The 27,931-nt window shown below is 37.6% G+C and overlaps 1 protein-coding gene across 1 annotated transcript in view; it reads right to left on the reverse strand.

Annotated features, from left to right (window-relative positions):
• The window catches only part of PXDNL (peroxidasin like), a 453,123-nt gene that overhangs the window by 222,311 nt on the left and 202,881 nt on the right, over nt 1-27,931 (reverse strand). The window contains exon 3 of the mRNA XM_032421891.1: nt 25,307-25,378. Within this exon, the coding sequence (XP_032277782.1) occupies nt 25,307-25,378 (72 nt within the window). The remainder of the gene's footprint in view (nt 1-25,306; nt 25,379-27,931) is intronic.

Raw genomic sequence — 27,931 nt, forward strand, 5'->3', positions numbered from 1 at the left:
AAGAAGAAGAATGTAGCAGGAGGGGAAGAATGAAGGGGGGGGATATCGGAGGGGTAGACGAACTATGAGAGATGATGGACTCTGAAAAACAAACTGAGGGTTCTAGAGGGGAGGGGGGTGGGAGGATGGGTTAGCCTGGTGATGGGTATTGAGGAGGGCACATTCTGCATGGAGCACTGGGTGTTATGCACAAACAATGAATCATGGAACACTATATCTAAAACTAATGATGTAATGTATGGGGATTAACATAACAATAAAAAAATTTAAAAAAAAATTCTTCTCTGGGTATATTTTATTACATAATTTAACTTTTTAACCATGTTAATAATTAACATGTTTAAATATGTGATTAAAAAATAAAATGCAGATTTAGGGGTGCCTGGGTGGCTTGGGTGGCTCTGCCTTCGGCTCAGGTCATGATCCCTCATCAGGCTCCCTGCTCAGAGGGAAGCCTGCTTCGCCCTCTCTCACTCCCCTTGCTTGTGTTCCTTCTTTTGCTGTGTCTTTCTCTGTCAAATAAGTAAATAAAATCTTTAAAAAAAATAAAATGCAGATTTAAAATGAGGTAGAAATAGAAATACAATGGACTTCACTGTATACAAAATTGATGGCACAGAGAAAAGCACAGAGAAATTATTTTTTTCAAGTGAGTGTTACCAAAGTGCTCCAACTTTAAAATACTCTAGATTAAGAAATCTTAAACTTAGTGGGTTTAATTTTTTAGCTATATGACTGTTTTAATTGATGAGAATGTTAATTGTAAGATAAAATAAATTAGCACCAAGATTTTGAAGTAGCAATATTATTATGTATAAAGATTATTACTCTAAGAATAATCATATACAAATGTTGAAATAAGAAATTAAGAAAAATCAGTCTTCAAGATCCTGAACTCAATTTTTTTGGATATACCCAAAATTAAGAATGCTGGATCAAATGGTAGTTCTATTTTTAATTTTTTTAGGTATCTCCATACTGCTTTCTATAGTGGCTGCACCAATTTGTTAATACTAAATTTGAACTACATATAAATACAAAATCACAATTTTAAAAAGCATTTGTTAGTTCTGTCCCCTGAAAAATCCTGCAGTTAGTGTCCTAGACACCTGATATTCAGATCTTGTTTTCAAAATGCTATTTTCCACCAGACAGATCAAGCTATTTGAAGAAATGGCTGCTTCCAGTCTGGGGCACCATAAGTATATAACATATTGTGCTTGACAGAAAGCAATAAAAAAAAAAAAAAAAAAAAAACACTTAGAGTTTAATGGGATCATTCCAAAAGAACAAAGGAGCTAGCTTGAATGGTCTCCCACTGGTTGGTATATAGGAAAGCAATTGACTTTTGTGTATTAACCTTGCATTTTACAACCTTGCTATGTAATTGTGTATTAGTTCCAGGAATTTTTCTGTTGATTTTTTGGGATTTTCTACACAAATAATCACGTCATTGGAGAACAAATACAATTTTATTCTTTCCAAATCTGTATACCTTTTATTTCCTTTTTTGTCTTAATTGCATTAGCTGGAACTTCCTGTATGATGGTTATGTAGTGGTAGTAACAGGCAGCATCCTTGCTTTACTCCCAATCTTAGGAGGAAAGCATCGAGTTTTTCATCATTATGTGTTAGCGATAAGGGTTTTTGTAGATGTTCTTTATCAAGTTGAGGAAGTTCCTCTATTCCTAATTTGTTCAGAGCTTTTATCAAGGGCGTCAAATTCTTATTGTGGGGGTTAAACTTTATCAAATATTTTTTCTGCATCTTTGATATGATTATAGGATTTTTCTTTTCTATCCTGTTGATGTGATGGATTATACTTGTTCATTTTCAGATGTTGAACCAACCTTGTGCTGAGACAAATCTCATGTGGTTCGGTGTACATTGGTGGATATGAATAGCTAACATTTTGATCAAGACTATTGAATTTATGTCTATGAGAGATATTGGTTGGTAGTTTCCTTATCTTGTAATGTCATCTGGTTTTGGTATTAGGCTCATTGATTTCTGCTCTGTTTTTTATTATTCTTTCCTTCTGCTCGCTTTAAGTTTATATTACTCTTCTTTAGGTTCCTAAGGTGGAAGCTTAGATTATTGACTTTAATCTTTCTTCTTTTCTAAAATATGCACTTAATGCATAAATTTCCTTCTGAGCACTGCTCTCACTGCATTCCACAGTTTTGATAATTTGTGTTTTCATTTTCATTTCATTCAAAATATTTTTAAATTATCTTGAGACTTCTTTGAACTGTCTTATTTTTTTTCATTTTTTTTATTTTTTGAAGTTTTTATTTAAATTCCAGTTAGTTAACATACAGTGTAATATTAGTTTCAGGTGCACAATTTAGTGATTCAACACTTACATACAACACTCAGTGCTCATCACAAGTGCTCTCCTTAATCCCCATCACCTATTTAACCCATCCCCTTGCCCACTTCCTCTCAGATAACCATGCTTGTTCTCTGTAGTTAAAAGTCTGTTTCTTGGTTTGCCTCTCTCTTTTTTTCCCTATGATTGTTTGTTTGTTTTGTTTCTTAAATTCCACATATGAGTGAAATCATATGGTATTTGTCTTTCTCTGGCTGACTTATTTCCCTTAGCATAATGTTCTCTAGCTCCATCCACATCATTGCAAATGGCAAGATTTCTTTTTTATGGCTGAGTAATATTTCATTTTATATATATCTCACATCTTCCTTATCCATTCATCAATTGATAGACATTTGAACTATATCTTATTTAGAAATTTGTTGTTTAACCTCCAAATACCTTGAGATATTCCAGCTATCTTTCTGTTACTGATTCCTAGTTTAAATTCATTATTGTCTGAGAACATATTCTGAATGATTTCTATTATTTTAAATTTGTTGAGGTGTGTTTTATGGCCTAGAAGATAGTCTATCTTGGTGAATGTGCCATGTGAACTTGAGAAGAACATTATTCTGCTATAACTGTCTATTAGATCCAGTTGACTGAGGGTGCTGTTCAGCTTAACTGTATCCTTACTGATTTTCTGCCTGATGGATCTGTCAATTACTTACAGAGGGATGGTAACATCTCCAACTATAACAGTGGATTAGTTTATTTCTCCTTTCAGTTCTATCAGTTTTTGCCTCAAAATATGATGTTCTAGGGGTGCCTGTGTGGCTTAGTCATTAAGCGTCTGCCTTTGGCTCAGGTGGTCCTGGGATCGAGCCCCACATTGGGCTCCCTGCTCAGTGGGAAGCCTGCTTCTCCCTCCTCCACTCCCCCTGCTTGTGTTCCCTCTCTCACTGTGTCTCTCTCTGTCAAATAAATAAATAAAAATTAAAAAATATATATATGATGTTCTACTGTTAGGTGTATTCACATTAAGGATTGTTACGTCTTCTTGAAGAATCAGCCCTCTTTATCATTATGTAATGACCCTTTCTATCACTTATAATTTTCCTTGTTCTGAAGTCTGCTTTTCCTGAAATTAATAAAACCTATGAGTTTTCTTTTGATGTGTATTAGCATGATACAACTCCATGGCCTTACTTTTCATCTCAATTCATTTTAAATTTAAAGGACGATTCTTAAAGATACATATAGTTAGGTCTTTTTCAAAAAATCCATTCCAACAGTGTCTTCTTTTAATTGCCATATTTATGCCATTCACATAAATGATTATTGGTATAGTTGTATTAATATCTACCATTTATGTAACTATTTTCTATTTGTTGACAAGATCTATCAGGTAATAGGAACCAAGCTAAATAGTTGTTCAGTACTAAAGGATGACTTGTACAATGTACCTAACTTATTTTCATATAATTTAGTAAAAATGCACCATGCATAAAAATATATAAAGTAAATGTTGAAATTTCTAATTAGTTTTTTTTATTATTATGTTACGTTAATCACCATACATCATTAGTTTTTGACGTAGTGTTCCATGATTCATTGTTTCCATATAAAATCCAGTGCTCCATGCAGAACGTACCCTCTTTAATACCCATCACCAGGCTAACCTATCCCACCTACACCCCTCCCCTCTAGAACCCTCAGTTTGTTTCTCAGAGACCATAGTCTCTCATGGTTCATCTCCCCCTCTGATACCCCTCCTTCATTCTTCCCCTCCTGCTATCTTCTTCTTTTTTTTTTTTTTTAACATATAATGTATCATTTGTTTCAGAGGTACAGGTCTGTGATTCAACAGTCTTACACAGTTCACAGCGCTCACCATAGCACATACCATCCCCAATGTCTATCACCCAGCCATCCCTCCCACCCACCACCACTCCATCAACCCTCAGTTTGTTTCCTGAGATTAAGAATTCCTCATATCAGTGAGGTCATATGATACATGTCTTTCTCTGATTGACTTATTTCGCTCAGCACAACACCCTCCAGTTCCATCCACGTCGTTGCAAATGGCAAGATCTCATTCCTTTTGATGGTTGCATAATATTCCATTGTATATATATACCACCTCTTCTTTATCCATTCATCTGTCGATGGACATCTTGGCTCTTTCCATAGTTTGGCTATTGTGGACATTTCAGCTATAAACATCGGGGTGCATGTACCCCTTCGGATCCCTACATTTGTATCTCTGGGGTAAATACCCAGTAGTGCAATTGATGGATCATATGGTAGCTCTATTTTCAACTTTTTGAGGAACCTCCATACTGTTTTCCAGAGTGGTTGCACCAGCTTGCATTCCCATCAACAGTGTAGGAGGATTCCCCTTTCTATGCACCCCCGCCAACATCTGTTGTTCCCTGACTTGTTATTTTAGCCATTCTGACTGGTGTGAGGTGATATCTCATTGAGGTTTTGATTTGGATTTCCCTGATGCCAAGCGATATTGAGCACTTTTTCATGTGTCTGTTGGCCATTTGGATGTCTTCTTTGGAAAAATATCTGTTCAAGTCTTCTACCCATTTCTTGACTGGATCATGTGTTCTTTGGGTGTTGAGTTTAATGAGTTCTTTATAGATTTTGGATACTAGCCCTTTATCTGATATGTCATTTGCAAATATCTTCTCCCATTCTGTCGGTTGTCTTTTGGTTTTGCTGATTGTTTCCTTTGCTGTGTAGAAGCTTTTTATCTTGATGAAGTCCCAATATTTCATTTTTGCCCTTGCTTCCCTTGCCTTTGGCAATGTTTCTAGGAAGAAGTTGCTGCAGCTGAGGTGGAAGAGGTTGCTGCCTGTGTTCTCCTCAAGGATTTTGATGGACTCCTGTCTTACATTTAGGTCTTTCATCCATTTTGAGTCCGTTTTTGTGTGTGGTGTAAGGAAATGGTCCAGTATCATTCTTCTGCATAGGCTGTCCAATTTTGCCAACACCATTTGTTGAAGAGACTGTCTTTTTTCCATTGGACATTCTTACCTGCTTTGTCAAAGATTAGTTGGCCATAGAGTTGAGGGTCCATTTCTGGGCTCTCTATTTGGTTCCATTGACCTATGTGTCTGCTTTTGTGCCAGTACCATACTGTCTTGATGATGACAGCTTTGTAATAGAGCTTGAAGTTTGGAATTATGATTCCACAGCTTTGCTTTTCGTTTTCAATATTCCTCTAGCTATTCAGGGTCTTTTCTGGTTCCATACAAATTTTAGGATTATTTGTTGCAATTCTTTGAAAAAAAGTTGATGGTATTTTGATAGGGATTGCATTGAATGTGTAAATTGCTCTAGGTAGCATTGACATCTTCACAATATTTGTTCTTCCAATCCATGAGCATGGAACGTTTTTCCATTTCTTTGTCTCTTCCTCAATTTCTTTCATGAGTATTTTATAGTTTTCTGAGAACAGATTATTTGCCTCTTTGGTTAGATTTATTCCTAGGTATCTTATGGTTTTGGGTGCAATTGTAAATGGGATCGACTCCTTAATTTCTCTTTCTTCTGTCTTGTTGTTGGTGTATAGGAATGCCACTGATTTCTGTGCATTGATTTTATATCCTGCCACTTTGCTGAATTCCTGTATGAGTTCTAGCAGTTTTGGGGTGGAGTCTTTTGGGTTTTCCACATAAAGTATCATATCATCTGCAAACAGTGGGAGCTTGACTTCTTTGCTGATTGGGATGCCTTTGATTTCTTTTTGTTCTCTGATTGCTGTGGCTAGGACTTCTAATACTATGTTGAATAGCAGTGGTGATAGTGGACATCCCTGCCGTGTTCCTGACCTTAGGGGGAAAGCTCTCAGTTTTTCCCCATTGAGAATGATATTTGCTGTGGGTTTTTCCTAGATGGCTTTTAGGATATTGAGGTATGTACCCTCTATCCCTATACTCTGAAGAGCTTTAATCAAGAAAGGATGCTGTACTTTCTCAAATGCCTTTTCTGCATCTACTGAGAGGATCATATGGTTCTTGTTCTTTCTTTTATTAATGTATTGTATCACGTTGATTGATTTGAGGATGTTGAGCCAACCTTGCAGCCCAGGGATAAATCCCACTTGGTCATGGTGGATAATCCTTTTAATGTACTGTTGGATCCTATCGGCTAGTATTTTGGTGAGAATTTTTGCATCCATGTTCATTAAGGATATTGATCTGTAATTCTACTTTTTGATGGGGATTTTGTCTGGTTTTGGGATCAAGGTAATGGTGGCTTATTAAAACAGTTTGGAAGTTCTCCTTCCATTTCTATTTTTTGGAACAGTTTCAGATGAATAGGTATTAAGTCTTTAAATGTTTGGTAGAATTCCCCTGGGAAGCCATTTGGCCCTGGGCTTTTGTTTGTTGGGAGATTTCTGATGACTGCTTCAATGTCCTTAGTGGTTATAGGTCTGTTCAGGTTTTCTATTTCTTCCTGGTTCAGTTTTGGGTGTTGATACATCTCTAGGAATGAATCCATTTCTTCCAGATTTTCTAATTTGCTGGCATATAGTTGCTCATAATATGTTCTTATAATTGCTTGTATTTCTTTGGTGTTGGTTGTGATCTCTCCTCTTTCATTCATGATTTTATTTATTTGGGTCTTTTCTCTTTTCTTTTTGATAAGTCTGGCCAGGGGTTTATCAATCTTGTTAATTCTTTCAAAGAACCAGCTCCTAGTTTCGTTGATCTGTTCTAGTGTTCTTTTGGTTTCTATTTCATTGATTTCTGCTCTGATCTTTATTATTTCTCTTCTCCTGCTGGGATTAGGCTTTATTTGTTGTTCTTTCTCCAGCTCTTTTAGGTGTAGGGTTAGGTTGTGTACTTGAGACCTTTGTTGTTTCTTGAGAAAGGCTGGTATTGCTATATACTTTCCTCTTAGAACTGCCTTTGCTGCATCCCAAAGATTTTGAATAGTTGTGTTTTCATTTTCATTTCTTTCCATGATTTTTTTTAAGTGTTCTTTAATTTCCTGGTTGACCTATTCATTGTTTAGTATGATGCTCTTTAGCCTCCATGTATTTGAGTTCTTTCCGACGTTCCTCTTGTGATTGAGTTCTAGTTTCAAAGCACTGTGGTCTGAAAATATGCAGGGAATGATCCCAATCTTCTGGTATCGGTTGAGACCTGATTTGTGACCTAGGAGGTGATTGATTTTGGAGAAAGTTCCATGGGCACTAGAAAAGAATGTGTATTCTGTTGCTTTGGGATGGAATGTTCTGAATATATCTGTGAATTCCATTTGGTCCAGTGTGTCATTTAAAGTCTTTATTTCCTTGTTGATCTTTTGCTTAGATGATCTGTCCATTTCATTGAGGGGGGTGTTAAAGTCCCCCACTATTGGGGCGCCTGGGTGGCTCAGTCGTTAAGCGTCTGCCTTCGGCTCAGGTCGTGGTCCCAGGGTCCTGGGATCGAGCTCCGCATCAGGCTCCCTGCTCGGCGGGAAGCCTGCTTCTCCCTCTCCCACTCGCCCTGCTTGTGTGCCCTCTCTCGCTGTGCCCTCTCTCGCTGTGCCTCTCTCTCTGTCAAATGAATAAATAAAATCTTTAAAAAAAATAAAAATAAAAAAAATAAAAATAAAAAAAAGTCCCCCACTATTATTGTATTGTTGTTGATGTGTTTCTTTACTTTTGTTATTAATTGCTGTATATAATTGGCTGTTCCCATGTTAGGGGCATAGATATTTATAATTGTTAGATTTTCTTGTTGGATAGACCCATTAAGTTCAATATAGTGTCCTTCCTCATCTCTTATTACAGTCTTTGATTTAAAATCTAATTTGTCTGATATAAGGATTGTCACCCCAGCTTTCTTTTGGTGTCCATTAGCATGGTAAATTGTTTTCCACTACCTCATGTTCAATCTGGGGGTGTCTTTGGGTCTAAAATGAGTCTCTTGCAGACAGCATAATGATGGGTCTTGTTTTTTTTTATCCAATCTGATATCCTGTGTCTTTTGATTGGGGCATTTAGCCCATTTACATTCAGGGTAACTATTGAAAGATATGAATTTAGTGCCATTGTATTGCCTGTAAGGTGACTGTTACTGTATATTGTCTGTGTTCCTTGCCAGTCTATGTTACTTTTAGGCTCTCTCTTTGCTTAGAGGACCCCTTTCAATATTTCTTGTAGGGTTGGTGTTTGCAAATTCTTTTAGTTTTTGTTTGTCCTGGAAGCTTTTTATCTCTCCTTCTATTTTCAATGACAGGTTAGCTGGATATAGTATTCTTGGCTGCATATTTTTCTCATTTAGTGCTCTGAATATCTCATGCCAGTCCTTTCTGGCCTGCCAGGTCTCTGTGGATAGGTCTGTTGCCAATCTAATGTTTCTACTATTGTAAGTTACAGATCTCTTCTCCCGAGCTGCTCCCAGGATTTTCTCTTTGTCTCTGACACTCATAAGTTTTATTATTAGATGTCAGGGTGTTGACCTATTTTTATTGATTTTGAGAGGGGTTCTCTGTGCCTCCTGGATTTTGATGCCTGTTTCCTTCTCCAAATTAGGGAAGTTTTCTGCTATAATTTGCTGCAATATACCTTCTGCCCTCCTCTTTCTTTCTTCTTCTTCTGGGATCCCAATTATTCTAATGTTGTTTTGTCTTATGGTATCACTTTTCTCTCAAATTCTGCCCTCATGATCCAGTAGTTGTTTGTCTCTCTTTTTCTCAGCTTCTTTATTTTCCATCATTTGGTCTTCTATAGCACTAATTCTTTCTTCTGCCTCATTTATCCTAGCAGTTAGAGCTTCCATTTTTTATTGCACCTCATTAATAGCCTTTTTGATTTCGACTTGTTAGATTTTAGTTCTTTTATTTCTCTACAAAGGGTTTCTCTAATATCTTCCATGCATTTTTTCAAGCCCAGCTAGTATCTTTAAAATCATCATTCTGAACTCTAATTCCGACATCTTACTAATGTCCACATTGATCAGGTCCCTGGCAGTCAGTACTGCCTCTTGTTCTTTTTTTTGAGGTGATTTTTTCCATCTTGTCATTTTGTCCAGAGGAGAATAGATGAATGAGAGAACTAAATGCTAACAGGGTAACAATGTCCCCAGAAAATATACACTAAACAAATCAGAAAAGACCTGAAACCAGGGGGAAAGAAAGGGAAAGAAAGAAAAAAGAAAAAGAAAGGAAAAGAAAAAGATAAAAACAAAGAAACAAAAAGAAAACAAAACAAAAAAAGCAGAATATGATCAAATATGATCAGGCTGGTGCATAGATCAGTGCCACACACTAGATTTTGTGCGTATTTTCGTCTGTTAGAAGGAAATGCCTCCCCAAATTTTAAAGATGAAAAGCTTATATATGTACAAAAATAAGGGTTAATACGAGGAAGGGATAGAATATGACTGTAAAGATGAAAATAAAAAAGATTTTATAAAAGGAACTGATAAGAAGTTGGTTGAAAAAAGAAAGAAGAGGATTAAAAAAAAAAGGGAGAGAATGTGATCAGGCAGGAGACTAGAACAAAGCCATACCCTAGAGATTTAGGGTATATTTTTGTCTGTTAGAAGAAACTGTATCCCAAAATTTTAAAGAGAGGACAACAGGGGCACCTGGGTGGCTCAGTCAGTTAAGCGACTGCCTTCGGCTCAGGTCATGATCCTGGAGTCCCAGGATCAAGTCCCGCATCGGGCTCCCTGCTCAGTGGGGAGTCTGCTTCTTCCTCTGATGCTCCCCCCTCTTGTACACTCTCTCTCTCCCACTCTCTCTCCCTCAAAAAAAAAAAAATTTTAAAAAAAAAAAAAAAAAAAGAGAGGACAACATATACATTATATATATATACAATTATATCTCTATATATATATATAATGTATATGCACCAAAAATAAGGTTAACTACTATGAAGGGATAGAATATGACTCTAAAAATGAAAAATAAAAAAGATTTTTTAAAAAAGGGATTGATAAGATGTTGGCAAAAAAGGGAAAAAGAAAAATTTAAAAAAAAGTTAAAAAAATTAACTTTTAAAGACTAAAGAATCATGGGAAAAAAGCCATGAATTCTATGGGCTATATTCCCCTAGCGCTGGAGTTCTGCCATTCTCATTGATCGGTAAACTTGGTCTTGGCTGGCTTGTCTTGCTGATCTTCTGGGGGAGGGGCCTTTTGCCGTGGTTCCCAAATGTCTTTGCCGGAGGCGGAATTGCCACGCCCCCGCCAGGCCCGGGCTAAGTAATCTGCTCGGGTTTGCTCTCGGGAGCTTTTGTTCCCTGCAAGCTTCCTCATAGCTTTGGAGGATGAGAGTGAAAATGGCGGCCTCCCAATCTCCGCCCCAGAGGAGCCGAGAAGTCGGGGCCCCACTCCTCAGTGAGCTCCCAGAGAAAAGCAGTCAGTCACTCCCATCTCCCCAGTCTCCGGCCGCAGTCCATGCTCACCTAGCCTGTGACCTAGCATTTCTATCTCTGGCGCACGACCCTGTGTGGAGTCTCCAAACCCACCAGATCCCTGTGGTGTGCTCCTGCCTCGCTCCTCCCAGAGGAGGAAGGGGAGTCTCCCCGGATCTCCTGTTTGTTGGGTCCCTGCTGGAAGAGCAGTGGCCTGACTGTGCCGCGGATCACGGTTTATGGCAACCCGGAGCTGAGTGCCCGCTCCTCGGCTCTGTTTCTGCAGCTGGCGTCCCTGCTCCGATACCTGGGAGCTCTGCTGCACTCAGGCACCCCCAGTCTTTCTGTGACCCCGAGGGTCCTGCGACCACACTGTCCCAGCGAGGGTTCCACCTCCTACTTAGCCACTGGAGCAACGTCCCTCAGAGGAGCAGATCTCTAAAAGTTCCAATTTTGTGCTCCGCGGCTCTATCACTTGCGGGTAGCAGCTATTGGAGGCCCCTCCCTCGCCATCTATCCTCCCAAATATAGCCTCAGATTCAATTCTCTGCATGTCCTGCCTTCCAGAAAGTGGTCGCTTTTCTGTTCAGAGAGTTGCTGCTATTCTTTTCTTCAATCTCCTGTTGAATTCGTAGGTGTTCAGAATGCTTTGATCCCTATCCAGCTGAATTCCTGGGACCAGACAAAATCCAGGTCTCCTACTCCTCTGCCATCTTGCTCCTCCCTCTAATTAGTTTTTCTTAGGTGGAGGATATACAGGTATTCAGCCATTTTTCCACTGCTTACAACTTTTCAAATTAAAATTTTGAGAGAAAATAAAAATAAAAAGGACTCAGGTGTTTATGATATTAAATTATATGCATGTTTTAGTCCTTTCAAGTATTTTATGATACAGACACAGAGATAAACACATGTTTTTTAAGCAAACATGACAATTGTATGTGCCCCTATGAAGGCAAATAAAATTCTATTTACTTAAAAACGTAATACAACTTAGTATCAATTATTCCTTAGTATCCCTTTAAGGCAGGATGAGGGGTTATTCCAAGATGGGAAATGCTATCTAAAAATAGCATTAACCTTAAACTTTTGGAACTCCTGAATATATTATGAGATTGTTTTTATTATATGCATTAATCATAACTTTTAAAACCCATAAACTATTTTAAACATTTTTAAGAGATTATTCTATTTAAGTAAGATATGTAAGTCAAAATAAAGATTATTGCTCCAGTAAAGCTGAAAACTAATTTAATTTTATAAAGCCATATTTTTCTTCAATAATAAATCAGAGATACATCATCATAGAACTTCTCCAAAACACTGGTTTGAGACAGTTTTACTAAAAAAGTGAAGATATTTGCTTAATAAATAATGTGTTTAGATGCTTTACAGAAAATGGCACAAGTTTTTGAGGATGGTTTTGCCACCCAGCATCCATCTGCCTTCTTCTAACAGCAGCACTGAAAAGTCTCAGGGATGGCTTTGATGGAATCAACTTCTTAATTATGTTGCTTACACCCAACTCCAGGTGTATGTAAGTCAATGACTCATTCCATTCTTCTGGCCATAGCGACTGGCTCAGCAAAGGACCTGAGCTAGTGAAACATGAGGGGATGTTGCTAGGCTATTCATATATAAAAAAATTTCATCTATCTTACTCAGGAGTCAATGGGAGAGTCCCACTCTTTACCCTGCCTACGGTGGTGTGAAGGGTCTGGCACAGAAATTTTGCTAAGTCAAGGGGGAAACATGGAGCTGCCAGGATCCACCAGGTAGAACTGGATGAACTAGACCTAAGAGATGGCCCATTTGAGAGATGCAAAGAAACAAAACCCTCTGTAACCCTTTGAGCTATTGGATCAAACCAAGCCTGATGCCTGCATTATATCTACAATATTTATGCCCATCTGAGCAGTTTCATTGTTTATTTTGTTCTATTGCAGCCAAGAAAATCTAAACTGATATTATGTTTAAAAAAAGAAAGGACAAGGAAAAGAAAAACCTCTATTTTTCTATTTTTCTCTCTCTTCATCTTCTTTGTCTCTGAATTCTTCACAATGTCTTCAGCAACATGAAAACCTGACAAACCTGAAGCTTTTTATTTTTAAAAATTACCACCATGAGAAACAATCTCCTGTCACTTCCCCTGCTTTTCAAATACATTTTCTACTGACAATAGTGCATATTCACACTACAAAATCACATTTAACTCACCAAGTCATTTCAATATCCAAACTAGAATTAGTGAGGGTCAAGCAGTATGTTTGTTTTATAACTAAAACATAGTTATATTGTTAATACTATTACATAGTATATATCTTATAACTAAAACTTTGTTTTATAACTATGCATATACAATAGTTTTAAATGGGCAAAGTTCATGTAACAAACACATCTATTCTTACTATATGGAGGAAAAAACTAAAGTTTCTTCTATACCCTAAAACTGTGTTCTGAATTATTTCAGAGGTAATAATCCATAATTTTCCAAAGATCTTAAACAGTAATAGAAAAATGACAATTAAAAATTATATCATCATTTATCTCTGTCCCTTTTCTTGAAAATTTGCCAGATAATTTAAATTACTGAAAGTAAAATTGTATTTATTAACATGTATTAAGTATTCCAGAAATACTTTCATTTGAAATTCAAGTCTGGCTTTTCAATAACAAATTTATTTCAGTTCTACAATAATTGGAGCCAAGAGCATAATCATAATTTTTGATCAATATTTAGTCATTTTGGAAATAAAGTTTTATAAAATTGCCAAAGATAAGCTCCAAAAATACAATCATCAGCTCAGAGACATCTTTACAGATTCCAAAAAATATTTTTAGATAACAGATATATATGCAAAATTAATACATCGATAAAATTTATATTGATATGATTCATTGAATGTTTACACATCAAACGAAATACACTGTCAATACTGCCATTTCCAGAGATACTGTTTCCTACTGTTAAAATAAGAAAAACTAAAACAATGTCTAAAACTTTAGAAAATCACCTACATATCATCTATAAGATTCATTATAATGGAAAATTTTCTGAAGTTTGAGTTACAGAACATGCTTTTGGAGCACTGTCCTCAAATGTTAATCTAATCTTTGCTTAAATATTTCAAGGTTGTCAAATGAAAGAGTATTGTTTTCAAAACTAGAAGGCAAAAATGTGAGTCTGGACTCAGTGTGGAACTCTCAGAAAATTAAGCTTATAAAGATACATTTCTTTATGTATGTAGTTAGGATATTAGTACATCAAATCATAAGTCTATTGTGAGGGGTCAATGAAATATTTATAAAAACTCTATAAGACACTATGCAAATGTGTAATACTGAACATTAATATCAGTACAGAGTTTGGCTAGTGGGTGACAATCAAGAGATGTGTTGAATAAATGAATGAATATATTAACAAATGAAAGTATTCAATCAGTAAACAATTGCATAAAAAGAAACTTGCAAGTCTGCTTCTCTTATATACTCAAAAGATTTGAAAGCAAGAACTCAGGCAGGTACATTTATAGTAATGCTCACAGTAGCATTATTCACAATAGCCAAAAGGTGGAAACAACCCAAATTCCCATCAACAGATAATAGATAAACAAAATGTGGCATACCCATACAATGGAATATTATTGAGCCTTTAAAAATTAATGGAATTCTGATACATGCTACAACATGGATGAAACTTGAAAACATCATGTTAAGTGAAATAAGCCAGACACAAAATCTAAATATTGAGTTATTCCATTTATATGAGGTACTTAGAATAGGCCAATTTATGGAGACATAAAATCGAATAAAGATTACCAGGGCCTGAGGAGAGGGAAAAATGGGAAGTTTTTGTTTAATGGGTACAGTTTCTACTTGGGATGATGAAAAAGTTCCAGAAATGGAAAAATACTTATGATTGCACAACATTGTATATATGTATATGTATGTGCATATATACCTAATGCCACTGAATCATACACTTAAAAATGATTAAAATGGTAAATTTTATGTTATTTATATGTTACCACAATAAAAACAAAGAAATTTTATCATATATTGGAGAATTGTGATTATTAGTTATTTCTTTTTTGTGTGTGTCAAAAAAACCCCAAAACAACATACTAGCCCTTACTCCCACAAATGGGGTCTAATGGTAACCAGCATTCAAACTTCCACTTCAAAGGCACAGTGTGGAGAAAATGTGTCCTAACATGTACTGGTGGGCAATGGCATGTCCTATCCAATAGGCCCTGAGGGCCTGATGCCTGGGGAGGAAGATGGTGGGAGAAAGTGCACTTGTGCAGGCCACTGGGACTCAGAATCCAGGGACCCTGGGATGGGTCCCTGAGTTGGGATTTGGGGGATAGACTGGCCCCCAGTGGGAATCTCTGAGGGGACTCATAGTGATACCAAGGTCCACCCTACTCCAAAACATATTCCCTGTTCCACTGAAGCCAGATGTCATGGAACTCCTTACACTTGATTCTGGGGAGGGCCAGGAAGCCTGCTGATGAGAGATTGCTGGGAGACCCTACTCCCGCAGAGGCCCTGAGCCTCTTTCCAGCAGAAATCCACAGGGGTCTGACTCAAACTAACCCCCCCAACCCCCAACCCAGGCACCTTGAGTACAGTGTATGAAGAACTCCCAGCTCTGGGAAGATGGCCTGCTGGACTGGGGCTTCCCCTGAACACACAGACCTAGAAGTCAGGAAGGCCAAAGGGCACAAGGTGCACAGGGAGGGAAGAGCACATGTTTAGGTGATCTGAAGTAGAAGCTCCCAATGACAGGGGCAGGATTACAGATAGTTTGGGCCAGAGAGGGGACTTGCAGGGACACATGGGTTAAATTTTAAAAGGAAAAGAAAAAGTATATATACTGAAAAAGACACAAAGTGTTTATAAAGATTTCTGTCTCTGAAAAGGTGAAGTAGAAATCCTTTTTCATAGTTTTCTCGCTAAGCACAATTTAAAAACCTAGATGTTACAAATAAGACAAACATAAAAAGACTCTGAAAGGTAGAAAGAAGGCAAATTTGCTAAGAATCTCAGGACTCAAGGAAGAGCATAACAATCAGTCTCTGGGTTTTCTTTTTGCTCAGTCATTCAGATGTGAAGATGAACAGCCAAAAACCAGGAAATGTCAAGGAATGCAGACAATAAAAACTCACAATAAATGAGGGAATAGGGAAGTCTAACAAGACAGAAAACTTTTGGGAAAGAACCACTCTACTCCAGCCAAATACCACAGAAAATCTGTGTCCCTATCCGCACCCATGCCAGCAAAAGCCAACTGAGGAGCTAGATCTCCACCCCTGTGAGGCTGTAATGAGGCACTTAACACCCCCATAGTAGTATTCTTAGAGGAGCTAGGACATTCATCTCCAAACAGTGAAAATAAGGAAACCCACCCCAAGGACCTCTAAGTTTGGACCTCCATCCCAAACTAGCAATAAAGAGCAGCCCCTTTTGCTCCCCACTGGGGTGGCATCAGGGGAGGCCTAGTGAACAGTCAGTAATTTTACCACCATGAAGCCACCCTCTCTACTTGGTGTCAGTGCAGGTCATGTGGAGAGCAATAATGAAGCATTTACACTCCTCCCAGCAAGGAACGTATCAGTGGAGGCCTAGTGGAAAACCAGAACCCCCAACTCTGCCTAGAAGCAACAAGGAGTCCCACTGACACATGGATATCCATGGAGGCCAACTGGGGAACCTGGGCTTCTACCTCCACCTGACAGTAAAAAGTCAGCCCCTTCCCTAACAAAGAAGTCAGCTAAAGCAGATTTAAATAAGATTCAGAGTCTCATAACATAATACCCAAAAAGGTCCAGGTTTTAATCAAAAACTACTCACCATAATGAGAACCAGAGAGATCTCAAACTTAAGGAAAAAAGATAATAAATAAATGCTGTTATGGATGAAAGTGTGCCCCACCCCCACCCTTGATTCATAAGTTGAAGCATTACCTTTTTAATACCTCAAAATGTGACTATATTTGAAGATAAGCTCTATAAAGAGGTAATTAAGGTAAATGAGGTCATTAGAGTAGTCCCTAATCCAACACAACTGGCATCCTTATAAGAAGAGGAGATTAGGACACAGAGGGAAGACCACTGCAAGATAGAGAGATGATGGTCATCTACATGCCAAGGAGAGGGAACCTTAAAAGAAAGCAACCCTGCCAATCTCTTGATCTTGGACTTCTGGCCTCCAGAACTCTGAGAACATAAATTTCTTCTGCTTAAGCCACCCAGTCTGTGCTTCTTTGTTATGGTAGCCTTAGCTGACTAATACAAATGCCTACAACAAGACAACAGTGAGGTTAGAATTCTGTGATAGAGATTTTAAGAGTCATAAAAATGTTTCAGTAAGCAATTACAAACAAGCTGGAAACAAAAAAATAAAGCTCAGTGAACTAAGCTGTCCATCATGAGCTGGGTGTTATCTGACCCACCAAGCCCTAAAGTTGGATGTGCACAGCAACACTTCATCCTCAAACAGAGGTAGTATATACATGATCAGACCCAAGCAGGCCCTAAAGCCAAAAACAAAGGACATAAGGAAGTTCCCTAAAAGCCCATTGCCCTATTCCTGCTACACCACCCTCTCTCTCCCAGCCTGCAGCTATAGCCTCATGGGGAGTTTCCTAAGATCAGTTGGTTGAAAGAGGAAACTCAGGCCTAGGTATGCATGGTACTGCATGATATGTAGACACCACCCAAAAGTGCAAAGCTGCCACACTCTCTACCCCTACCACAAATTCCTTGTTCCCCTCCTCTTTCCCCTTTTATTCTTCATAAGGCATAGAATTACCACAATTGTGTCCCTGATAAAATTAATTACTTTGTCCATTTTTCCAGTCATAAAACCATACAGGCTTGTTGCACAGACTAGTGATATTGTGTACTGTTCACACACATAGTAGGTGATAATAAATAATAGATCTGTGATGTGATCTCAGTATCAGAGTCAGGGAGCAGGAAGGCATCCCAGGAAGACACAATACCAGTAAAATCCAGTAACTCAGAGATGACCTAAAAACACTTAGTCAGGAGGCCATCAAATACTACTCATCAGAAACTTCAGAGCATAGGGTTTGAGGAGGTGATCATCAAGAAAGCTGAAGATGTAAGTGAAGTCAAGTCTTGTATATGGTGTTAATTCAATTTTACTTCATCCAAACAGCAATGAGGAGCCATTGAAGGACCCTTAGAAGAATGGTGTGATCGAGACTTTGTTTTAAAAAAAAGATGACAGGTTGTCCCTCAGAGACAGAAGAGGAAAAGCTTGAACAGAGAAATGAGGTTTTCTCATAGTCAGCGTTATGAGTAACAAAGATTAAATATAAGTCATCACAGTGGGCATAGACAGGAAGGAAGATACAAACTGCTAAAGCAGAATAGACAGAACTTGACAACTAACTAGATATAGTGGGAGAGGAATTGGGAGGAGGCCAGTATGATGCATGGATATTTAGTTCAGAGGACTGTATGAGTCTGTCATCATTTCCCAAAATAAGAAGCATGTTTGAAGGGAAAATAAGTAGCAAGTTTGAAGGGAGAAAGATAATTTAATTAAGTTTAAATCATGTTGAGTATGAAGCTCCTATGGGACATGTCAAGTGTGTGTGTGTGTGTGTGTATGTGTGTGTATGTGTGTGTGTATTTGAAAATATAAGACAATTTAGGCTCAAAATAAAGATTTGTGAGCCAGGGCATCTAGATAATAACTGATACAATGGAAGCAGGTATGTTCAACCATAGTATGAAAAAAAATAGAGCCTGGGACAGAGCTCTAGGTGGAGTCTGAGACAGAGCAGAAAGAACAGTGAAGGGAAGACCAGGAACATGAGAGGTGTCACTAACACCAAAGATATTTTCAAGAGTATGAGTGGTCAACAAAAGGAAACCACTAGATATAATTAAATATAGCATACAATAGAATATTTCCAATATGTTTAACAGTATGAATGGCCTTTATCAGAGAATTTCTAGTAGTGTGGTAGGAACAGAGGCTGGTTTGGAGTGAGTAGAAGTAAGTAAGAGGTAAACAAGTAGAGACAGAGAGCTTGGTATACAAACCTCCCCTTCCCCATTATTTGGCCTTTGTCAAACTTGCCAACCTTATCTCTCATCATGCTCTATTTGGGCCCTACAATCTAATCATTAAAAGATAGTTGCCATTTCCCAAACACACTAGACCATGTCTTGACTTTTCTCACAAATCTTCCCTTCAAGATTAAGCTAAAGCACTGTTCCTTCCATCAAGTCTAACCTGCCCCCAGACCTATGTCTCCCAAGTAGATATGACCTCTTCTCCCTTTGTGAACACAGTACCCATTGCATAAGTCTACCCTGGTGACTAAACCTGGATATGTCTGATTGTGATTGCAACTTGGGCCTCACTCTTGGAAGCCCAATATCAATGTGATGGATTGCAGAAATGGCCTCAAGTTTCTCCCTACCCCTGGATTCATACCCTTTTGCCAGATGATTCTGCTGCTTTGCCCTTCAAGAGGTAGAATCCATTTCTCCAGTGCTTGAATCAGATCTTGACCATGTGGTTTGACTTGGGAAATGAAATGCTAACAAATATGACCAAAAAAAAGGCATGAAAAGCTCATCTCTGATGGCACTAGGGATAAGATCACCGTAAACAAGCACAGTCTAGCTGGCTAGAGAAAGAGACCACATGGAAGAGAAAGCCATCCCAGCTGACACTGGGCAATTGCCAGATATGTAAGTAAAGCCATCCTATAGCTTCCAGCCTCAGCTGAGTCAGCCTAGACCAGAAGATCTGTCCAGTCAACCCATAAGTCAATCATGAGAAATAGTAATTCTCTATTATTTTAAGTCACTAAGTTCTAAAGTAACTTGGTACACAGCAAAAGCTAACTGATACAGTGAACAAGAAACCCTACGGAAATTTCATTTATTTTGTTATATTGTCATTAATGCTCAGGGAGTATTAACAGAGAAGCCAGAAATGGTGAGAGTTGTGTCCTTCAAGTTCACAGTATTAAAGGTGAGATTCTTCAATAGCACTCACTTGCTCAAGAACTCAACGTTTGTAAATTGCCCAATATTCCCACAAGAATATCTTTTTATCTACAGGTTGCAAAAGGAATGTGATAGACTCCAAATAAATTCAGAGACTAGAGAGAGATGGAAAAGTCCAATGCTGAGTATACAATTGCAAATGACATATTCAGCCAAAGATCTAAAGAAGTTGAGTCTGTGCAGAGGGAGCAGAATTCAGAAATAGGAGTTCATGAGGACAATGATGACAAGAGATGGGCTAGGGGCAGAAAGCTATAATTCAGAGAAGAAACTTTGGGAACCAAACCCAGAAACAAAATTATGGATTTTAATGTGAAATAAATTTCCTCTATAAATACTACCAAATGATACTCAGTGTATCTCAAACATGAGCAGATAGGCAACAGTTCTTACTGTATGGATAATTTTTTTAATTGTTAATGCTCATCAGTAATGAGATCAGTATCACTTTATAGATGCCAAGATGTATCTGAATAAATAAAATTTTATTTTGGAGTTTATCATTAGATTAATTCTAACTTGGTTAAGAATAATGAATACCAGAGAAGCTCTTCGTAACAGTTGCTGGTCTGTTAACCTAAAGAAAAAGGTTTTGCTCTCAGTTTTTCAATACATCTAGGTCCAAAATTCAGCTAACCTTAAATGAACTAGTTTCCAAAGATATCTTCAAACAGTCATAGTTTTTCTTGTGACTCTGAAGGCAAAATTTGTCCTGAGATATTCAATTTGTTTTGGCCCAAGGGAATCAATGATATGTTTTGGACCAAAACACATTAGAATTTCAGAAGAGTTCAGAAATGCTTTTGTTTTAGGGAAAAATAATGTGCCCTCCTTTGTGTGGGCAGGGCAGAACTGCAATTCTGTAGTATATCTGGTCTAATAAAAATTCTCCTCCTGAATGAATATACATGCACTAGAACTACTTTATGTAATATAAACACCTGAAATCCTTGGGAAAGACACAATATAAATAACTGGTATACATTTCTGAAAAAGCTAACACATTTAATGGTGTTATCTCCCTTTTCAAGAAATAATGAACTCAGCATAACTAAAAGTATTAATCAGTCAAATATCAAGCATTTATTGACCACCTTATGTTCTATTTAGTACTTACTTCCTATGTTCTAGATGATGGGATATGTGGTAAATAAACGGAGTATGGCCATTTTCCTTCACAGAATCCAGTGGGAAGTCAGAAAATAAGTTTAAAAAAATAAGGGGAAAAACATTAACTGTTATGGTAGACATGATAAATGAAATAAACAGGGCACCCTGATAGAGAAAAAAGGAGGCGAGGGTTAATTGACCTAGATAGAACGAGTCCTAGGGAGATGACATTAAAGCTGAGACAAGACAGAAGAAGATCACCAAGGAAAAACCAACAAGCAGCATGTGACAGCCCATGGGAGGTGGGGGCGGAGCACTTACTGTGTTTGGAGAAATAAAAGAACAATGGATCAAATATAAAAAGCAAAGGAAAAGGGCGCCTGGGTGGCTCAGTCGTTAAGTGTCTGCCTTCGGCTCAGGTCATGATCCCAGGGTCCTGGGATCGAGTCCCACATTGGGCTCCCTGCTCTGCAGGAAGCCTGCTTCTCCCTCTCCCACTCCCCCTGCTTGTGTTCCCACTCTCCCTATGTTTCTCTCTGTCAAAAAAATAAATAAAATCTAAAAAAAAAAAAAAGCAAAGGAAAAAAGACATGAGATGGATTTACACGTATGGATGGATCAAAAACCATGCTAGGACTTACAGGCCAAAATAGGGTGTGTCACTTTTATTAAAATGAAATGTGAAGCAGGAAAATAATGACTGCTTACACTAGGATGGATGCAAGAGAGATGGAGAAAGTGACCAAATTAGAAAAGTTTTTAGGATTGGAATGAACAGAGTGTGCCGAAGTAGCATATGAAAAAGGAAGAACCTAAGCATGATGCCAAGCAGCTTGAGAATACGGGTGCTATTTACTGAAAAGGAAACAGATGTGTGCTGGAGGAGCACGCAAGTTTGGGGAAGCATAGAATTGTGTCTGAAAATTCGTATGAACTGGACAGAAATACAAGCAAGACCCTGATTCTCAAGTATGTGGCCATGGAGACCTCAACACACATATGCATAGGGAGAGAAGTGGAAATAAATGCCAAGTGTAATTAAATGTCAAATTACAGAGTAAATTCTATGAGTGACCCATCCAAAGATTCAGATGGGGTAGAAAATAAAAACTAGATTTGTGGAGGAGTGGGAATGTGGAAGGAAAGTATGAGTATGAAAGTGGCCAAGGAAGACTCAGGACAGTGGAAGGAGGCTGGGGTATTAGTGGCACAGACTGAGACAGGAATGGGGATTTTCTATGAGAAGAGCAGACAGATATTCCCTCTCATCTGTCATAGTCATTAAACAAAACTACAATAAAGAATCCCTCCCCAGGGGAACCTGGATGGCTCAGTCAGTTAAGGGTCTGCCTTCAGCTCAGGTCATAATCTCAGGATCCTGGGATTGAGCCCTGTGTTGGGCTCCCGGCTTAGCGGGGAGCCTGCTTTTCCCTCTTCCTCTGCCCTTTCCCCTGCTTGTGTGCTCCTTCTCTCTCTCTTTCTCAAATAAATAAATAAAATCTTTAAAAGAAGAAGAAGAAGAAGAAGAAGAAGAAGAAGAAGAAGAAGAAGAAGAAGGAGGAGGAGGAGGAGGAGGAGGAGGAGGAGGAGGAGGAGGAGTCCCTTTCCAGCTCTGCAACCCCACTGCAGACTCCTGTTCAGGCTGTCATCATGCATGGCAGTTAAGGATACCTTGGCATAGCTTACTACCACTGAGTTTCTGCCTCAAGCAAACCTGTCCATTCTCCCAGACTGACCTTTCCCAAACCACAGAGCTGATCATACCCTTCCCCTACAAATTCTCCCTGACACAACACCATCTAGTCTCCTGTGCAAAGGCCTTTCTGGCCTGACTCCTTTGCTCCCAGTTACAGCTCACTCTATCCTTCCTACTGCACTCACTGCTCCAACCAACACACGCCATCTCAAACTCAGAATTGTCTCTGTGAATGCTTTTTGCATATTATTTTCCTCAACTTGTGTTTAATTTTTCTGGCCAAAGTGGAGCAAGACAACAAAACTATAGTATGCTTTATAGCTGATGTCATAACAGAGACAATGTCAACGTTGACAGTTCTTAGCTTGGTCAATGATTGGTCAATGATTCAATAATTCCTAAACACCCCCTTATTTGAAGTCTAAATTGCCCATTATACTGGGAGACAGAATTGGTCTTCCTTCTGTTCTGACACCACCATACCTTATATGTGCCCATATTACAAAACCTATTGTCCTATAAGCATGTGTGTCTTAATCCTCCAAACACATATATAGGCATTACTCATGCCTCTTCATCTTCATATACTACCACCTTCCCCACTGCCTATCCCAACATTACCACAGACCACCTAAATAATGAATACCACCATATTTCAGAGTATTTGTGAATCTTATCCCCAAAGAGCTGATGTCTGCTCCAAGCATTTTCTCTGGATCAGCTCGCAGAATGATAGTGGATGGCCAGCTTAATCTTAAAGTATTATTGACACAAAGTGGCAGAGTTAGGCCATCTTCGATTGCCTCAAACCCTGACATTTTCTTCTAAACCTTACAATTCCATTTTCTTCTCATCCAGACAGGTGCTGTCTGAATGAATAGGTCTTGTAGCCTATAACCTTCCTTTTGCTATGAACTTCTCTGATTTGAGAGGTAATCCTTACTTGTCAATGTTATTGAAAATATGGAAAGATTTACTTCAGTGGTCACATGAATGTGTTCACAACCTATTGCATAATGAAACATTTATAATTATCCTTCCCCTTTCCTAAATACAGAAGATTTGTAACTTTCACTTAATGAGTAGTGTGTGAACTGGCTGAAGAAAATGCTTCTTACACACAGCAGATAGTGCACTTGTGCATGTAATTGATCCAAGCCACAGCAATGTTGAATATTCATTTTATCCAAAATTAATTTCTTGTTAATAACTGTCATTTTACTAGATTCTTTCACTGAATATTGCAGTAGTAATGAGGTTTTTTCTAAGCCATTATTTACAAAGTTATAAAGTTTTTGTTTTATGTTTTTTATTAATTTGCTTGTTTTACTGTAAGGGTGATACTCTTTACATGCCAATGAGCAAAGAACCATAGAACCACAGGACTGAGGTGATATGCGGGGGGGTAGAGCTCCTTCGTTTATGAGAAGCTGATTTCTCACACCACCAGTCGAGAACGCTTGAAGCACTCTTAGTAATGTTTCTCACGTGGAGATCAAAACTGACATGCACCTGCTAAGCATGTTAGGTTGGTCATCAACAATTAGGACAGCAAATAGAATGGAACAATTCCAAGAAGGAACCAGCAATTTAGGACCGAGTGATTAAAAAAAAAAAAAAAAAAAAAAAAAAAAGCTCTAGAAGGCCTTGCCTGGTAGGCTGGGGTATCTCAGTTGAACACAAAAGGCTGTAAGACTCCAGAGCTGAGGTGTAATATGAATTCCAGTGCTTCAGAAAGATGCTGTGATCATTGTAGAAATGAAATGGGAGCCAAAGGGCTAGGATAGCATCTTCTCTTTAAAAGAATAACCAACTTTTTACACAAAATACTTAATGAAGTACAAATGGGCATATTTGTGTAAAAATGTTAGTTACCTCTTGAAGGTTCTTCAAAAGGAAAGTAGCAGCATTCACTCTGTGCTTAGACAAATGTCCTAGTTTCTTCCTTCAGCCTCCACATAAGTGTATCAGTCATGACCTCCCAACTTGCTAACCAGCATGGACTAGTTTCTGAGTTGAAACAGGGACTCATTTAAAATACCTTTATTCTCAGGGCACCTGGGTGGCTCAGTCAGTTAAGCATCTGCCTCTAGTTTTGGTCATGATCCCAAGGTCCAGGGATCGAGCCCCACATCGGCCTCCCTGCTCAGGGAGGAGCCTGCATTTCCCTCACCACCACCCCCCGACACTCTGCTTGCTCACTCTCTGTGCTCTCTTTCTCTCTCTCAAATAAATAAAATCTTTAGAATACTTTTATTCTCATTTACTTGTTATAAACAAAAGAGCACCTCAATTGTCAATGATCATATTTGTGAGCTAATTTTTCCAAAATTTGGTTCTTATCCAGGTTCATTAAAGTTCCTAGTTGCAATGTGTTCACTGGCTTCAGAAGGTCTTGGATGGCTGAGTTGTTGATATAAGAAGGTTCTCTTGGATCTATGCAATTTTTGCAATTATCAATTAATTAGATTTGAATGTGAAAGTTGGACAAACTATTTTGTTTTTATTTTTCTCCAATTTAGAATTTTTGTGGCAGAGATGAAGGGATAAAAATGTGCATAAATATTCAAATGTGCTCAGATGAATAATCTGTTGAAAGCAACAATTGACTTCACTTAGAAATGTTCAAATGTGTTTTGTGTAAAGGTTGACAGTAGTTTCCAAGAAGATGAAGAATTACTTTGGTTAAAACAAACAAAAAGGCAAAAATAATCTATCAACACCATAAGTTATTGTTGTTCTTTCTTGCAACTTACAGATAAAGCAAATTTTCAAGTCCTTCAAAAGCATGTCTGGAAATCTGTCTGATTTGGTTGTTGTTCAGGAGACTGGAAAAACAAAAACAAACACAAATTCCAGAATGAGAAACAGATTCTGCAAATATTACAATAATTCTACTAGAAATAGTGATTACAGAGTTGAAAAACATTTACAGATATGTTCACTAAATTTACAAATTTAAAATTCTCTATTCAACAAAGCTATATTAAAATGTTAGTTTGTCACAAAAGACTTCAAAAATAATTTATATTTATTAAATTACCCTAAAATACCCCTAAAAGAGGACTATAAACCCTAGGATAAAATTCCTGTTTTCCTGAAGCCTACCATTTAACAGGAAAATTATCAACATAGTCACAGGAATATATTTCTAAATAAACAGATGGAGAGTTATATACACTCAGGCTTAAGCATTTTCCTTGGAAAAATAAATATCACTGCTCTTGGCAAACAGTGGACTCTCATTGTGTATTTGTTGAACGGTCAAACTGAGAGTCAGTTACACCATAGGAAGCGAGGCTCTTATTATAGTACCATCAGATGGTCCAAAACTGACTTCTAAAAAATCCAGGGAGAAAAATAACAGGTGGCAAAAATAAATTGGATTTGAATAGTAAAACAAGTTACAGAAAAATCACCTCTCCTCAACTTTGAACATTTTAGAAAAAGCACTCTGGCAAATAAAAATTATGAATTTTTCCCTAGTAAATACACTTTAAATTTCTTTCAAATTTAAATTATTATGGCATGTCTAAATGTACAGGGAATGTCTACTAATTGAATTGGCACACATTTTTCTGAATATCCTATATCATTTAAAAACTCCAAAGTTTCTAAAATCTACTGCCAGAGTAAAATGCTAGAGGATTCACTTTTAGTGTATTATAAAATATTTGTTTTGTGCTTTTTTTTTTTTTTTTGTATGACTTATTAGGGAAACAAGTGTTTCGGCCAGTGGAGCAGGTGATTATTCTACTCATTATACACACAGAGACAGCCCGGAGACCCTATTCAGACATGCCTCACCTCTAAAGGTTCAGCCACACAATTAATTCCCCAAATAGCATTTGAAGGCACTACCCAACACCCCACTTATGGTACCAAAGCCACTCCTTGCCATTTACGCCTAGTGTTCTGGCTATCAGGGAGGCAGAACAATCAATCTACAGCATGCATTAGAGCTGAGGCCAAACAGAGATAATGTCCATTTTTATGGATAATTCTTAGCTTCAGTCAATGATCCCATCAACTTTATAGTCTACCATGTGTTCAAGAAATTTTTTAAGCTAACTAAAAGCAACACACTTAGTTAATATCTAGTTACTACCAGTCACAAACATTGTCCTGAGAAAATTTATTTAGTTACTCTCTTTGTACATTCTTAATCAAATAATCAAAATCCAATACAACACTTGCTTTAGATCCCCAAACTACCTCTATACATCTATTGTTATTTGAAGAATGACTATTCTACCCCACATTTTGTTAAATACATGCACCACCACATATAAAAAAGTATATGTATGTATGCACACATGCACCTATACATATATTTATATGCATATGTGTGCACATAGATATAATGCACATGTGTACACGTAGATGCATATTTGAATGTGTATACATGTACACGTGTGTGTCCATACATGTGTATATACATATACTACATACGTGTGTGATTTGTGCATCTTCTATGTGATATGTTTGTATGTGTGTTACATGATATGTATATACAGTCTCAATCTCATCTGAACCATAGAATATAGGAAACTGTTTGACTATTTTCTTAATTGTCCAAAGGATGATGCCTAGGAAAGGAGCTGATCCATTTAACACAAAGGATGCCTTTGGTCATTAGTGCTCATTCTCTCTCAATACCAGAACTGAAAAAGGAAAAGATACTATTCATCATAATTCATCTTTCTTTGGTATATAAAATGTGCTCAGTGCCTATGTTTCTGTATATTCTTACAGTTATCTAAATTTTGGTGAAAATAAAAAAAAATTAAACTTCTAAAATTGCACTGTAATTGTTTTTATTTCTTGAACATTATAATTCAATATGAATGTTAATAATCTAACGTATGAGATCAAGCAATTTAACTCATAGGTTTTCTTGGAAATGTTTTTATTGTTGACGAGAAACAAACCCATTACAGTGATTCACAGTTGAATGTGTTTTCCAATCACAAGTACATATATCTTGTTAAGGTTTATTCAAAACATTATGTTTTCCATAAAAATATCTTTGTTATAATTTTAATAGATGGAATATTTTCCTAACAATGTTTTGGTTAAGTGATTATAAAGACTGTCATATATATTATTTTTTGTTTTACTTTTCATAAAGGAGATGTATTCAAAATTTATGACTGATTCTACTGACATTCAGGGCATAAAGCAGTATCTAACATCCTTTCACAAAAAGTCAGTGCAAGTTTGAGGAACTGTGTGGTTATATTCTATATCCTAATATTGCCTATGATGCCAAGGAGGGGAAAAAAAGAAGCAAACCAAGCTCACTTGAAAAATGTTATACTTTTGAGGCTAAAAAGCATCCTACTGAAGAATGAATGGGTCAACCAGGAAATTAAAGAAGA

Source organism: Phoca vitulina, unplaced genomic scaffold (genome assembly GCF_004348235.1).
Source record: "Phoca vitulina isolate PV1807 unplaced genomic scaffold, GSC_HSeal_1.0 scaffold25, whole genome shotgun sequence".
Lineage (NCBI taxonomy): Eukaryota > Metazoa > Chordata > Mammalia > Carnivora > Phocidae > Phoca > Phoca vitulina.